Source organism: Ochlerotatus camptorhynchus, unplaced genomic scaffold (assembly GCF_037179485.1).
Source record: "Ochlerotatus camptorhynchus isolate MF236.1 unplaced genomic scaffold, CSIRO-AGI_Acam_v1.1 ptg000209l, whole genome shotgun sequence".
Taxonomy (NCBI): domain Eukaryota; kingdom Metazoa; phylum Arthropoda; class Insecta; order Diptera; family Culicidae; genus Ochlerotatus; species Ochlerotatus camptorhynchus.
Window position 1 is genome coordinate 4306988 of NW_027040699.1, and position 14998 is coordinate 4321985.

The 14998-nt window shown below is 37.2% G+C and overlaps 1 protein-coding gene across 1 annotated transcript; it reads left to right on the top strand.

The window, feature by feature from the left end:
- Positions 1–9412: 9412 nt before the first annotated feature.
- LOC135703103 (uncharacterized) lies at positions 9413–10031 on the top strand. The gene is made up of 2 exons (XM_065224206.1): positions 9413–9608; positions 9679–10031. Exons 1-2 carry the CDS (start codon positions 9413–9415, stop codon positions 9972–9974), a joined length of 492 nt encoding a protein of 163 aa, XP_065080278.1. The 3' UTR covers positions 9975–10031.
- The last annotated feature ends 4967 nt before the right edge of the window (positions 10032–14998 follow it).

A 14998-nucleotide genomic window follows, 5' to 3' on the forward strand; every position in this document is an offset into this window, starting at 1 on the left:
CAGCCCAGTTTTTAACATTCATTGGAATCCAGAAAATAATCTTAAGTTTTATTAATCCAGAAATGAAAAAGCGAATGCAGGATCAGGTTATTTGGGCTATTCATAATTTTAAATTGCTAAAGCTTCCAGATCATCAATTCTGGCTAAAATAAATGGTGAGTATCAAATATTTACATTTAAAGAAAAAAAAAATTAAACGATGATTAATTTTCGCTTTCTTTTCTCTTATACAGAAATCAGCGATCTTAATGAAAATACCGAGCTCCCAGAAATTGAAACCGTTTCCTAAAATAAAAAAAAATGTTAGTCTTTCTGGAAGCAGTTCCACCGCAGGATGAGGAAAAAAACAGACAGTAGATCCAACCGGTGAACACTCGTGTTTATTTCAGTTACCATGGAGACGTAATTTGTGATTAGCCCCGGTCCCTTTCAAATTGTATCATTATTTATGAACGGCCTTATATTTGAAATGACGTTTCACATTCATCTAGTGATGTCCGATTTTCATTCGAATAATCGTTTAATCGATTAACGAACCGAAAAGTAAACTATTTATAATCGGTTAGATCATGCCGATATAAGCATTAACATCTCCGCAGGATCATCACCGGTCGTTTCAAACATGTGCTGCACTCTTATTCGTGGAAAAATGGCAGCACAGCGAACAAAAAATAATCGATTAGTTGTTAATCGAGTAATTAAAAAATGGGACATCTCTGATTTTGGTGTGATTGTTTTGATAAAAATGAGCGCAAAATTTCATCTATTCCGAGGGGGCAGCAAAACCACAAAATTACCTTGAATACGGGGGGTTCTCATTGGATGAAAGGGACCGTGAAAGAAGACACTAAAATAGAAAGGTTTTCTTCCGACAGTTTCATCTTAGTATTCATCTTTGGTAGATCTATTGAAATCATGAAATAGGTTGTGCATCAATTAAAGACAAATTTTATTTTAATAAAGCACTTTGAAAATAAATGTGTTACCAAAATAATTGGAATCGATCATCGCGTATAGGCCCTTATGCATGCTCACTGTCGAATTTATCTCGTGGTTAAAAGTGACATTTCGAAAGTTATGTCTTATGTTCGAAAATGCATGTGTTACCGATCGATCGGTTTTCTAGCAGAACTCAGCCACGGTTGTCAAAATGTAACTTCTTGTTTGTCCGAAATAACCACACTCGGATAGTAGGGTTAATCAATAACTTTCCATCTGCCAAATTTTAACCAAAAGTAAAAAAAACACCACAAAATGGTTCAGAGCCTAAATCTTGCCGCCATAAATCGAATCGTATAGTGTTGGCCGTGCTTCAAGTGACAAGAAATCTCGCTGTAGTAAAACCTAGAGAAAAACAGTTGAACTCGCATCACGGTTTTCGAAAGATTCCCTTTCTTTTCACTTGGCAACAGAGGACTTCTATATCAACTTCAAATGACTTCTAGCGAGAAAAAATAATAGCGGCTGTCAGTGATGGAAAAGTTCGTAAAAAATCACTGTGGCTCGCGAACTTTTCCCTTGGAGAACTTCGTGAAATATTGCGAACTTTTCCAACACTGGCGGCTGTAGTAAATCATTATATCAGTGATTTTGTCAAATTATTTTATAAAAAAAATAGTAGAAATTCTCATTACTGATCATTACCAAACGTATCCCATGACAATTGCATGCTCACTGCGTGTTTATTATCATTTATTCGATTATATTTTATATTTTATTGCAATACCTTTCGTGAACCTTTCATAGCATCGTAATGTTTGTTTACTTTGCACGATAGATAGCTGGTTTGACAGGTCGATAGGTAGACTTGGCTTCACTCTTGGCGTGACTCATTATACACCGACTCTAGTAAAACCCTTCCTGGTGCGTAGACGTTCAGTTGTGCCAGTATTTGTACTGAGTCAGTTTCACGCAAAATAATTTTCGCAACAGCAACAGCCTGCGCAATATACCTTCTACGTTCCTATGAATCAAGCCCAAGGAGCCTGCATCGATGGTCATACGGTGATAAATTCACAGGATCTTGCCATGGAAGACTACGGAGAGCATATCTCATAAATTGCTTTTGCATAGATTCAAATCTACTTATCCACGTGGTCTAATAAAGGGTGAAACGGTCAAAAATTGGTCAATCATGATTAAGTGCACACTGATTATGTTATTGTATAAATGATCAACCTTAATTTCGTTTTGAAATTTAATGACTACACAATACAGGAAAATTATTTGATAAGGCTTCCAATTTTTCAAATGCGAACTGTCAGGCTTAACGTTTTACACCAATCAGATTTTGTTCCACTGTTGTATCAACCTTATTTGATGCTGAACGTCAATTTGCTTTGAACTATTTCTCATTTCCAACTGTTTTCTGAGTTTGCTTGTGGTTCCACTTAACGATTGCCCGATATTTTTCAATTAGATGCAGCTCCGGTGAGTTTGGAGGTTGTTGGCGGTATGCCCCTAAGCCATTTTCCTGTATTGACAGGAAGCGAGGTCTGGCCAAAATAGCACGGAACAGAACAACTGTGCATCTTTAAAGAAGGCAACAGCCGTTTTTGCAAACATTTCTTTTCATAAATATCTTGGTTGACAATGCCAGTTGTCACGAAAATTGCGCTTTTCAATTCACAGGTGCAAATCGCCTGACAAAGCAAGTAATTTTTCGGGAACTTCGACAACTTGTTCTGCTGAAACTTATGTTCTGCTGAAACTTATCTTGATCGAGGGTTCGTGGATTTGCCAGTCCCTTGTCACGTGATTACATATGGCCATCTGGTCATTTTGTCTTCCAAAGGTCTTCAATGAAGATGATTCACCCTGCTGCAACAAACCATCAGGCAGAACTTTACAACCGGTAAAGTATCTGCATACATTGGTAATCCTTGCACTGATGGTGGGTTCCATTCACATCACATCACTACACCGGTGTAGTGTAAGCAGCAATTGAGATTTCCACGTCCGGTTGTATTGGTGCGATATGTGAGAGTGTGCTAGTGAAAATACATAACAAATCGATGTCAAACTCATTTTGACAGGTCTACTTTCATACATTGTTTAGGTTAGCCAGAGGAAAATAATAAACAACTTTACACGGCGTTGCTTACGCTAGTGTGCGTGCGTTAAACGTCACTAATCTCTATAAGCGTGAATCATTGACAGCTCATCATCATTTGTTTGTAAACAAAGGTGCACGTAGCTACACCCCAATTTTTTCGGTGTTCGGTGGTGTAGCACCGGTGCACTATGGGGAAAGTGGTGGCCAAAAATCGAAAAATTGACTTGCTTTGAATGACGTATCTTGTAAACAATTTGATTGCCAGATAGTTCAAACCTAGATGCCCAAAATTTCAACCCTCTGTGATGAAAACTCATTGCGCCACAGACATCAGACTTAGGAAAATTTTGAAAATTGTAGAGAAAATGCATTTGAAACAAATGCAATTTTCTCAGCGAATAACGGTCTAAACATTGAATTTAATACACCGTTGGAAAGCTAATTGTCTAAACTTTAAAATGGGTATGTTGATAAGGTTACACGGTTAATTAAAATTGGTTAAAAATGGGCAATTATTGAAAAAAAATGTTTTTTTGCCTAAGTTGGACTATATCTAACGAGCAGGGCCGAGCAGTTCAAGAGACCACCACTACGTTTTAGTTTAGGGTCTATACTATCTGCGAAACAAGGATCCAGCTGCGTATGAGCGTCATTTTGGCAGAAAGTCGTAAAAATGATTTTTTAAATGTTTTTTTTTTTGTTAATTACATATATCGATTATACGAGCATTAACCAAAAAAATCGTACCAATTAAACACTGGTTGAAAAGTGGAACTGTTAAATGTCAAATTTGGTCTTAAAAATGTTACACACTTAATTATTTTTGTTGTTAAAAATGGGTGAAAACAGACCGAAAATTATCATTACATATAGAAACCGTAACCAACTGGACTAAAAAGTTTTCAATGTTTTCACGATAACCTTTTGATATTTTCAATACATAATAACCAACGGAAAAAGAAAGACCACTACCAAAAGGAAATTACCTGTTCGAGTGCCATTTTACAATTTCTACCCACTAAACTTAGGTAAAACTATTATTGATGTTACCTACTTGCATTTAAAAGACGAGGACAATATTTTCAAATCATGAGTTTGTTTTCGGCTTTAACGCTAACAACGTGTGTGTGCTACAACAATATTGTGCAGTAGTTTAATCGAAAATCTGAAAACAATTGTTTGTGATAATATGGATCATAGGAGCATCGTGTTACTTTTTGATCCAAAAGAATCAATGCAACAAAAGCATTTGAATATATCAAGAAAAAATATAATATTGATCTTGCCAAAGAAGAACAACTTCTTAAAAAGTTGAAGTACGTAGCACAACATTTTTACAATGCGTGGCAAAAGGCTCACCGCCTACAAGAGCGCTTTGAGAAATACAATAAGGATTGGCTCGATAGTCATTTGGAACTTGCAGAGTACATCGCAGAAACACCTTCAACGTCAACTGGCCATGATGGACGCGGACGTCCACAAAAACAGTTTGATGAGTTTAATGATAGAAGTAAGCGAAGGAAAACCGATGAAATATTTGGCGGTAATGTTGGCACTATAGAAAGGGCTCTTTTACTCACAAGACAAATTGCGTATAGACATGGGGATTCAAATATGGTGAATTTGATTAGCCATGTTCTCAAAAATCGAGAAAGTGCATTTAAAATGTTTACGACTCTCAAAGATTCGCATGGAATGATGTCACCTGAAGAGGCGTTCGAATATTTTTTAGACTACGATTTTTCTAAATATGCATATGAGCAAACAGTGAAAAAGAACCCATCAAGATTTCCGAGCTACAATGTAATTAAGAGTATGAAAAAAATATGCTCACCTTCAGCCGAGTCAATCGAAGAGTCATCATCAAAAATTCAGGTATACTTTACAGAAGTTTGAAGCAGGATACGATTCGAACGAAGATGCTCTTCATTTAATTGAGGGATTTAAAGGCCATTGAACGGAAAAAACTCGTTACTCAAAAAATGTACGAAGCGTTCGGAGTACGAGTTGATCAACCCAGGGCAGGCGGAGCTGGGACCAGTACAACAGGAAATGTGTGTCGAAAAGCATTTTCAACTCCTGAATTACTTTCCAAAGTTTTGGATATCGACGAAGAGCTTATTATTAGATTTCGTAATATTTTAATAGTAATCAATTGCCAAGACCCGATCAATCCTAAAAAAATGGATGACTATTGTAAGGAAACATATCGGCGGTATCTTAATTTGTATGATTGGTATAAAATTCCAGCAACAGTGCATAAAGTACTCGCTCACGCTGGAAGCATAATAATCCATTCACCTGCTCCTCTTGGCATGTTAGCTGAGGAAGCAGCAGAGTGCCAACATAAACTACTAAAAAAATGTCGTACCCATCATGCTAGGAAAAAGTCACGAGTTGATAATCTACATGACGTCTTTATTCGAGCTATGAACTCATCTGATCCTTTGATAAGTTCAATAAATCTAGGTAATAGAATCCGAAAGCAGGTATCACTTGAATATCCAGATGTTGTGAAATCATTTTTAGTATTCGAAGATCTTGACAGCTCAGAAAATATAAACACTGAAGGCAATGCACTAGATGCATTAATGGATGATGTTGAACAACTGGATGATGATTTTGGTCTTGATGAAAATGTAGAAAATGAGTAGAATTGCTTGTGAATTTAATTTAGTTTTAAGAGAAAGTTATTAAATAAATTTTATTATGACAATTAGTCAAAGAAAATTATGTTTTATTTTGTAGTATATTCCCCTGCAGTATAAAAAATGTAGTTCAACTTAGTTAACGATGTTGATATGTGTCCAGTAAAAATAATGGAAACATAGTTAAAAAAATAATCCTTTCGACTAGCTTTAATGATTTATTTCTCGTCTTGAGTATCATAACGGCATAACTGCATTGATCGATTTGTCTTCATCGATTTTCTCTTTTGTTAATAACTTGACCAAATCGAAGCCGATCGACGTGATTTTTTTACTGACGGAAAAGGATCATAACCAGTGCTGCAAAATTTCGACACTAAAAACTGATAAAAACAAAACAACCCTGGTCACTCATTTCAGCAGAGAGTCACCATCAGTAGCAATCAATATCAATTGTCAGTGATATTACTATCAGTGACGACGATGTGCAGTATTTTCATTTGCTGAATTACTATCGAAATCAAATTAATTTAGCAAAACAGTTACATAGCACCTTCAAAGTGAATACGAATCATCATCATTATCAGCCTGGAGAACAATAATGTGACACAGAATGCGCAAATTCACAGTTTTTTCACCAAGGGAATCTTTGTCACTGACAAAGAAAAGAGTGAGATTTTGACAAAGGAAATTTTGATTTTCAGTTCTATCAGTGTTGCTGCTGAAATGAATTTTGTCTATATCCACTGAAGTTTTCTCAATGAAAATGACAAATCGCAGCACTGATCATAACATCTTGCCACAGTCCAAAAATTGCGTCGATCGGTTTCGGTTTGGCCAAGTTATTAACGAAAGAGAAAATCGATCAATGCAGATACGCCCTTATGATGCTAAAGGCGAGATTTGGACGGAAAAAATATTTTCAGTAGAGGGGAGGTTCGATAGACAAATAATTCTTCATCAAAATACCTGATTGGTAAAACAATACTCTTATATCACATATATAATAAAAATGGGGGAGGGGTCAGGTCTTGGCTAGGAGGGGCGGGGGGCTTTCCACCTCCACCTTTCCTATTTAATCTTATGCACAGCAACCTTATTCTAGTTTTGATTTGCATTTGAACTGTCCCTAAAATTAAAAACAAACTTTCAAGTTTATTGTTCAGGAATAAGTAGCTCATTACTGGGTTTAATACTAGTTACACCTTCCGGATGCGATGAAAATACATAAATATGACTAATTTTATGCTTAACTGACTATAATACCATCAAAAAGTGCGGAAAAACCAATAAAATATTTTTGGCCACCACTTTGTATGGAGCCGCCCCATAGTGCGGTGTAGCTACACCGCAAAAACGAAAACGACTAAAATTGCCAAATCAAAGTTAGCTCCCGTGCAACAGAACTATGAAAGTGATTGGCAAATCAAAGTTGGCACTCGTGGAGAATAGAAGAACTATGAGAGTGATGATGATTTCCAAATTTTACACGGTGAAGGTATACGAGTGCAATCTTAAAATGCTATTATTTTGCAAATTGAGCATTTTATTTAAATCTGGTTAATGTTACGTTAGTAGAAAACTAAAGGACTACTCAAAAGACATATACTATAGAAAAAATAATTTCTTTTCAGATTTTTATGTGTAGACATAGATTTCAGCTTTTCTACCACTGTAGCAGAAAGCAGATTTAAATAAAATGCTCCATTTGCAAAATAAAAGCATTTTAAGATTGCACTCGTATACCTCCCCGTGGAAAATATTGAAACCATCATCACTTTCATAGTTCTTCTATTCTCCACGAGTGCCAACTTTGATTTGCCAATGATGATTTCAAAATTTTCCACGGGGAGCTATACGAGTGCAATCTTAAAATGCTTTTATTTTGTAATTGGAGCATTTGTTTCAATCTGCTTGCTACTATGTTTACAACTAAAATTCGGAACAGATTTTTTTTTTTTCTATATCATGTGTTTATTGTGTAGCCCTTAAGTTTTCTACCAGCGGCGCCGGTGGTGTAGTAATAAGCGTGATTACCTCTCACCCCAGCAGACCTGGGTTCAATCCCAGTCGGCGCCGCCTGAGGCATAACATCTCTGATCACGCCTGCCATCGGAAGGGAAGTAAAGCCGTTGGTCCCTGGTTCATGAGCTAATGTGTCGATAGGTAGGGTCCAGGTGTGGGAGCTACCTCCCTGGCTTCGGTAGCATTGGTGCTCAGCACGGAAAACAAGAGCGACGGAAAACATATCAAGGAAAAAAAAAGAGAGCATCAGGTAAGAGTAGAGAACTTTAAAAAACGGAAACATCACACAAGGTCCCAGAAATCAGGCACGTACTTACTGAAAACGACGGGGGCGACCCCGGCGTAGTGGTTAGCATGCATAACTCACCAATGTCACGAGTTCAAATCTCACCCCCGGATGTCGCGAATGACCCAAGAGCGTTAAAGTGATAGAGTCTAAATCTGTGCTTTCTCCACTGCGCTCTCTCCATGCTTCGGAATATGGATAGGCAAAAAGCAAATAAGAAGCATAGTACGATAAGTCAATTCCGTATGCTTTTTCTGTTGAACGGGAATTGGAGGGAATCGTGGCAAGTGGGTGCGTCGTTTAACAAAGTCATGAATAAAATGCTTGCTTTATAGTCGAAAGCGTTGACAGAACAAGAAATAAAAAAGATTGAAAATTATTGCATCGTCTGCAAGGTCAACTTATATCGTTCGCTGCGGAGGATGATAGGAAATGCAACTAACATTCAATGTAATACATTTTTGATTTGCGTGCACTAGCAAAATGTTAAAAAATACCCAAAATTGTTGTTCTATGATTTTTGTCAATTTTCAAGTATACTAGGTTTTCGATACTTCAAAAGTTTGCATGCATGAAGCGGTGCCGGTGGTGTAGTGATAAGCGTGGTTACCTCTCATCCCAACAGGCCTGGGTTCAATCCCAGTCGGCGCCGCCGGGATGTTCTGAGGCATAACATCTCTGATCACGCCTTCCATCGGAAGGGAAGTAAAGTCGTTGGTCCCCGTTCATGAGTTGATGGGTCGATAGGTAGAGTCCAGGTGTGGGAGCTGCCTTCCTGGCGTCGGTAGCCTTGGTGCTAGCACGGAAAACAAGATCGACGGAAAACAAATCAAGGAAAAAAACGACAAACACATCAAGAAACGGTTCTGTTCTCAAGTTATTAACAAAAGAGAAAGTCGACGAAGAGAATTGATCAATGTTACTTAGGACCTAATGCAATGTTCAGCTTGAAATACTTTAATTTTCTCTAAAAATTTGTCTCACTCAAAACTAATACAATGTGTAGACAATTTCATATTCCGAAGTGTATATTCAACCTGGCTTATGATTCTAGTAAATATCTCCAGAAAAGTGTTCCTCTCCCCCACCCAAACACACACAACCGTCCTTACCGTCCTCGAGAGTTGCATAATGAACCAACATTGAACGTGAAGGTTAGACAATTTCTTCATCTCGTTTTTAAAACGATAAACGTCTGGCCTATATTTAGACATACTAGGTACTACGAACATAAATTTCCCGTACCAATTCTGTCAGCAGTTATTTTCCACATCGCCGGTGCATCGCAACAAACAACGGTGGCTGCATATAGAGGCACATATAAAAGCTCTCATCCGCTAAATTCCGAGTTCCATTCGACGGAAAGGATAGGATCCATAGCCTAGGTTGGCATTCAAAATGTCTCATTATTTCACTAAAGCCAACCGAAGCTCCCCATGGCTGCTCATAGCATTGGGAGCAGTTGTCGTCCTTTTCAATGGCAGCATCAACGCGGTGAAGGGGCAGCGGTTTTGCGGCGCAAAACTAACGGACGCACTTACTACATACTGTGAAATTTTCCCCACTCTAGCTCCGTCAATTAAACGATCCCAAGGTAGTTATTCGGTTTTTGGTCATGTTATTTTATATCGTTGATAATAGAGTGCTTTCATTTTTATCGGCAGGTCAAACCATTGAAGGTACCAACTATCGCGAAATCTTGTTTCCAAAGGTGCCGTTCGTCGGTGAACGGGGCATGGTGGGGATGATCAACAGCAAACCAAACTGGATGAGGGCAATTTTCGCGGCAAAGGGTGGCATCACTGCTGCCATGGGAGATGATTTTACCGATTTGATGGTTCCGGATCGTTTTCAGATGGAAAAACGTGGCGTTGTGAATGATTGCTGCTACCGGGTTTGTTCTCTCGAGTACCTGTTGTCAAACTACTGCAGCTTGTTCACTCGGACCAATGCAAATTAGATTAAGGCTTTCCACAGAGTACAGAAAGTACAAAACAAACTATGATCCAATGTTGCCAAAAGTAAAAATAATATACGACAACAAATGAATCAGTCTTAGGCAAACGATTCCTTGCAAAACTTGAAATGTATGCAATGTATGTTAAATAAAAAGAAGAAAAAAAATATTGCCATGTGAAAAATAGTTACAAAATGAGAAACACTGAAATGGGAATTGGAAATGATCCAACAATCCATTATTTGCTGGAAAACCAGCAATGCGTTATCTTGGTTGCTGAAAATCAGTAGGGGTCTAGAATTTACTAGCAAAACGTGCTACCTGTTAAAAATATAGTTTTGTTTTGCCCCATGTCCAACATTATTTGCAGTGTTTATTATTTGATGAATTTAAGCTAATTTCACGTTATCTTTGATATGCATTCTTCATTTGAAGAATGTTAAGGTGCAGGTTTTTTAGCTAATGTATATTTTTTTTTATAAATGTGAAGCAAATTTGCTACGTTATTTACAGAAAACGTTTGCATTTTGAATAATGAAAGCACGGACAAGCAGACATAACTCTTAGAAGAAAATTCTTCAAAAAATATCGTCAAGCGTATTTTACATGCACACTAGCACCCTCATCACCCTCATGCACATTCCGAAGCATTGTTTTGCAACCGGAGCATCCCTCGTACATGCAATGTTTTTCACAAGTTGCTTTTCCCTCGTTCTGTCAACGCGTCAGCTGTGTTGAATAAAAACAAGATGGAAGTCAGTAATGTCGGTTCTACGAAAATTTCCGTAGATCTATTAGATCTATTAGAATATTGCAGAAATACGGATCCGTAGGAAAAATTCACAGAAGCTCAGCCTTTTTTAGTGATTTGTTTTGATTGTTAAGTGTGATTTTTTTTTTTGCTGGAAACAAGTTTTTAAACGTGGTTATGCATCACTAATGAGTGCCCTTTCTACCACCGTTCATCACACTCATTAAAATGATTTGTTAACAAATTCTGAGTACATCGTACAGCCTAACCCAACAAACAATTGAGAGCTCTTATAAAACACCTGAGTTGATCAAACGTTGAATAATAGCTTCCAGAGTTGTACAAGAATGTAGTTGTATTGCCATTCGGTTAAAAGCTTCAAAAACTGCTTGGAGCACTCTTAAATGATTGTTTACGTTCAGTTAAACTGTTTGACAGGAGCCATATAGGATGTGGAATAAACGCATCAAAACAAACCATTGGGAGCTCTTATAAAACACCTGACTTGATCAAACGTTGAATAATAGCTTCCAGAGTTGAACAAGAATGTAGTTGTATTGCCATTTGATTAAAAGTTTTAAAAGCTGTTGGAGCACTCTTAAATGATTGTTTACGTTCGGTTTAACTATATGCTTTATAAGACCTACGATAACTTTTATAGCACCTTAGTTAAACTGATTCACAAGAGCTATACAGAACGTGGAATAAACGCATCAAAACAAACCATTTGGAGCTCTTATAAAACACCTGAGTTGATCAAACGTTGAATAATAGCTTCCAGAGTTGTACAAGAATGTAGTTGTACTGCCATTTGGTTAAAAGCTTCAAAAGCTGCTTGGAGCACTCTTAAATGATTGTTTACGTTCGACCAACCACCAACCACAATTTTGTTGCTAAAAATAGCACAAGTGATAGGCACGTTTATATGACCATAAGGCAATGATTATTCGACTGCAAGAGAAGTCACTCAAGATGAGCTTCATATACTTCTCTCATATGATCAAAATATGTATTCAAGAATAGAGCAGATGGAAACAGAAGCGGCTGGCAATCCGGGATCATGAGTTCGAATCTTGCTTCGAGAAACCCTCGGTGGAGTAGAGGTAAATTATATATAGGTGTGTAATTAATATAAATGCAAACATTAATTTAAGACATATATCATATAATCAACGATAACATTTCTAGATAAATTCTCTCAATTAATGATTAGAGAGATTAATTGAAAGAATATCAATCAAAGATTAAACAGATGCTTGTTACTACTTCCTCCATGATCACAGAATGTGAATTATGGCATAATTACATATTTTTTCAATGTGCACAAATAAATTAAATTAATAAAAACTGTACAAGCAATTATTTTGGCGTACCACGACAATTGTTAAACTAATTTTAATCTGTGAATATTGTGAGTACTTACACATTACTTACTAAGGAGTCATTGAAAAGTGCTATAAACGCTTTTCACCGCTTGCTGTATAGTGATTATTTAGGAGTCATAAAAGAGTGTAACAAACGCCTTTCAGGTCCAATCTCTAATACATTTCGAAGCAGCTGTTAGGAGGTGTCTACAAACGTTGTATAAGAGCTTTCACCAAAACAATAAAGCTTGAGTTTAAATATGTATCTATATACGTTGTATAAAAGTTGCTTCTACTCCTATGCCGCGTATACATATAATGCTGTAGTTGAACAGGTTCTCCAAACCAGTGTAAACAAGAGTTTTACAGAAGTTGTAATAAACAAATTGTACAGTTATTATTCAGCATGCAGTTGAATAAAATCACAATGGAAGCGTTTCTTCAACAAGAAATTGATTTTGGGTAAACGTTTTACTGAATACGTTAAACAACACCTTTGTGTTGTAGTTGTATAGGTTCTCCAAACCAGTGTAAACAAGGGTTTTATAAAAGTTGTGGTGAACACATTGTGCAAATTATTATTCAACATGCAGCTGAACAAAATCAAAACGAAAGCGTTTCTTCAACTGGAAATTGTTACTTGGGAATATTACACAACAAGCGGAATGACTAATCGACTGTTTGGGTGTAATATTCAACATTTTTTTTCTATATTCGTCAGATTAGTATGTGGTACATTAATGACCCGATCTTGTCAACCCCTCCGCGCATTAGACTTTTATCATAAAAAAATTCATAAAATCGTAATTCCATATTATAGTATCCAGGAAGGGACGAACACACTTTGCTGGCAGATAGTCAAATAAGAGACCAGCCCTTAGGCCTTGTATTCTTTTATACCTTTTTTGGGATGTTACAAGCGTTATAGATTTCGACATTGCATGGTTACAATTACAGATCTTTCATATACAATTATAGCAAACCTACACGGAAACATTTCATTCGTAGAAGTGAGGACATAACACACATCATTCTCATGCATCTTCAAGACGGGTGTTTAAGGTATACTTTAGTCCAATAAGACCACCGAAATGGCTTGCGCTTCTGTCACGATTTTTACTAGTCTGTGTGTTTTCCGTCTCAAAACTCTTTTTCGGTTGTGCTATACTTGAAAAATGAAGATTTTTAGCGGTGGTCTCATTAAATTGATCAAGTTTGCGAATAGTTCTGGTGTCGTGTTTTCCCTCCGGTGTTTTAGAAAACATCGATCACTGGTAGAAGTTCGAGAGAATCTGGCAGACCAGAAATGTAGAGTATCTGAATTTGATTATTGTCGTTTAAACAGCGTGAAAACGAGCAAAAAGTGCTATAATCAGGACCAGGCCTCTACATTTTCGAAGCTCTAAAATGAACTGGTTTTTTTTTTCTCATACATACGTGTTCGACGCTTCATTTCTATAACGCCTAGCTAGACTATCAGCAAGAAATGATAGTGAAAAAGAAGCACGCTTAGAAGGAAACGCTGGCTGTGGAACTTCTCGTCGTTGCTTTGCTCATCGCTTTCAATGTAACTAACGTCGATTTTTTAGTTAAACGAACCTCATTATGGCTTTCAATCCCCTTTCACGAATACTCTATCACCGATCTTTCAATTTGTTTAAAATGCGTTATGTCCCGTTTTTGATAATTTTTTTTAGATAAATATATGGATGGAAGATAAATTAAAAATATTACGTGTACTCTTCACGTGTTTTCACGAGAGAAATGCTTTAAACGTGTTATTTCATTTTCCGTCATATACGTCATGAAACCTCTGTTGATGTGTTTCATGAAAGAGAAAACTATCAAAGTCGAGCGCTCTTTCGCTCATCCGTTTCACCGAAGCTTGAAAGGAAGACCAATGGAGCGACGGGAGAAAGAGAGACAAGCGATTGAACATTTGTTTGTGCACGCCGACTGAGGTTCTAGAATGCTGCGAAGCTGTTCGACTTTAACAGAAAAAGAAAGCCAGCAGTCTCTTCGTCGCATCGATTTGGTCGATTGAAGCTGATATTGTGACGCCCTGATCAGGACATACTAAAGAAAAGTTCAAAACCGACCAAGGACGATCTATGGAAGGAAATTGCCGCGTGAAGCACGGAATCACAGAACAGAAGGGAAAGTGCAAACAAATCGGTGAATCAAAAAGTGGTTCGTTTCTATGCTCAGCAAGATAATTCCATTGCATTATTTTATGATTCTTCAATATTGTACAAATATTTACACATTACACACAACTACACATAGTAACTCGGAGCGTTTGGTACGGTATGTCCACGCATCCTTCCACCCCTGTAGATTCAAGAGATGTTTCCATTCATTTCCAAGAGTCATCTTTGCAGCAAATACAACGCAGTAGGCCTGGCCGTATTGATGTTTATATCATATCTCAGATATGTCAATTCAATATCAATTAGACAAGAAAAATTATTAGACCTCATCTAACCTAATCATTTTCCAGGATGCTTTCTCGTACTGGCTGCGTTTGCATTAGATTAAATTAGATTATATTAGATTACAAGACCGCTGAAAAAGCGCATGTGGTTCGTAGAACATTAGAAAAGATTTTCAAAAAAGGGTCATTACTGTACCATATGCGTGATAATGTTAGCACCATTGAGCAATGTCAAAATTTAAAAAAAATCTAAAAAAAATCGTTTTCGAGTTTTTTTATTTATTCAAAGGGGGGATGTTTCTCAGAGTCTTAAACTATACCACACGCTTCCGGAATGCACGGCAGGTGAGCAATCCAGTGGATTAAGATCGGTTCGAAGCCGTGGGTAGTGGACTCGAGTGCGACGAGCCACACAGTTGCCAATCGGAGTTTTTTCAGTGAATTGAAAAGTTGTGACATTAAATCTGTGACGCTTGCC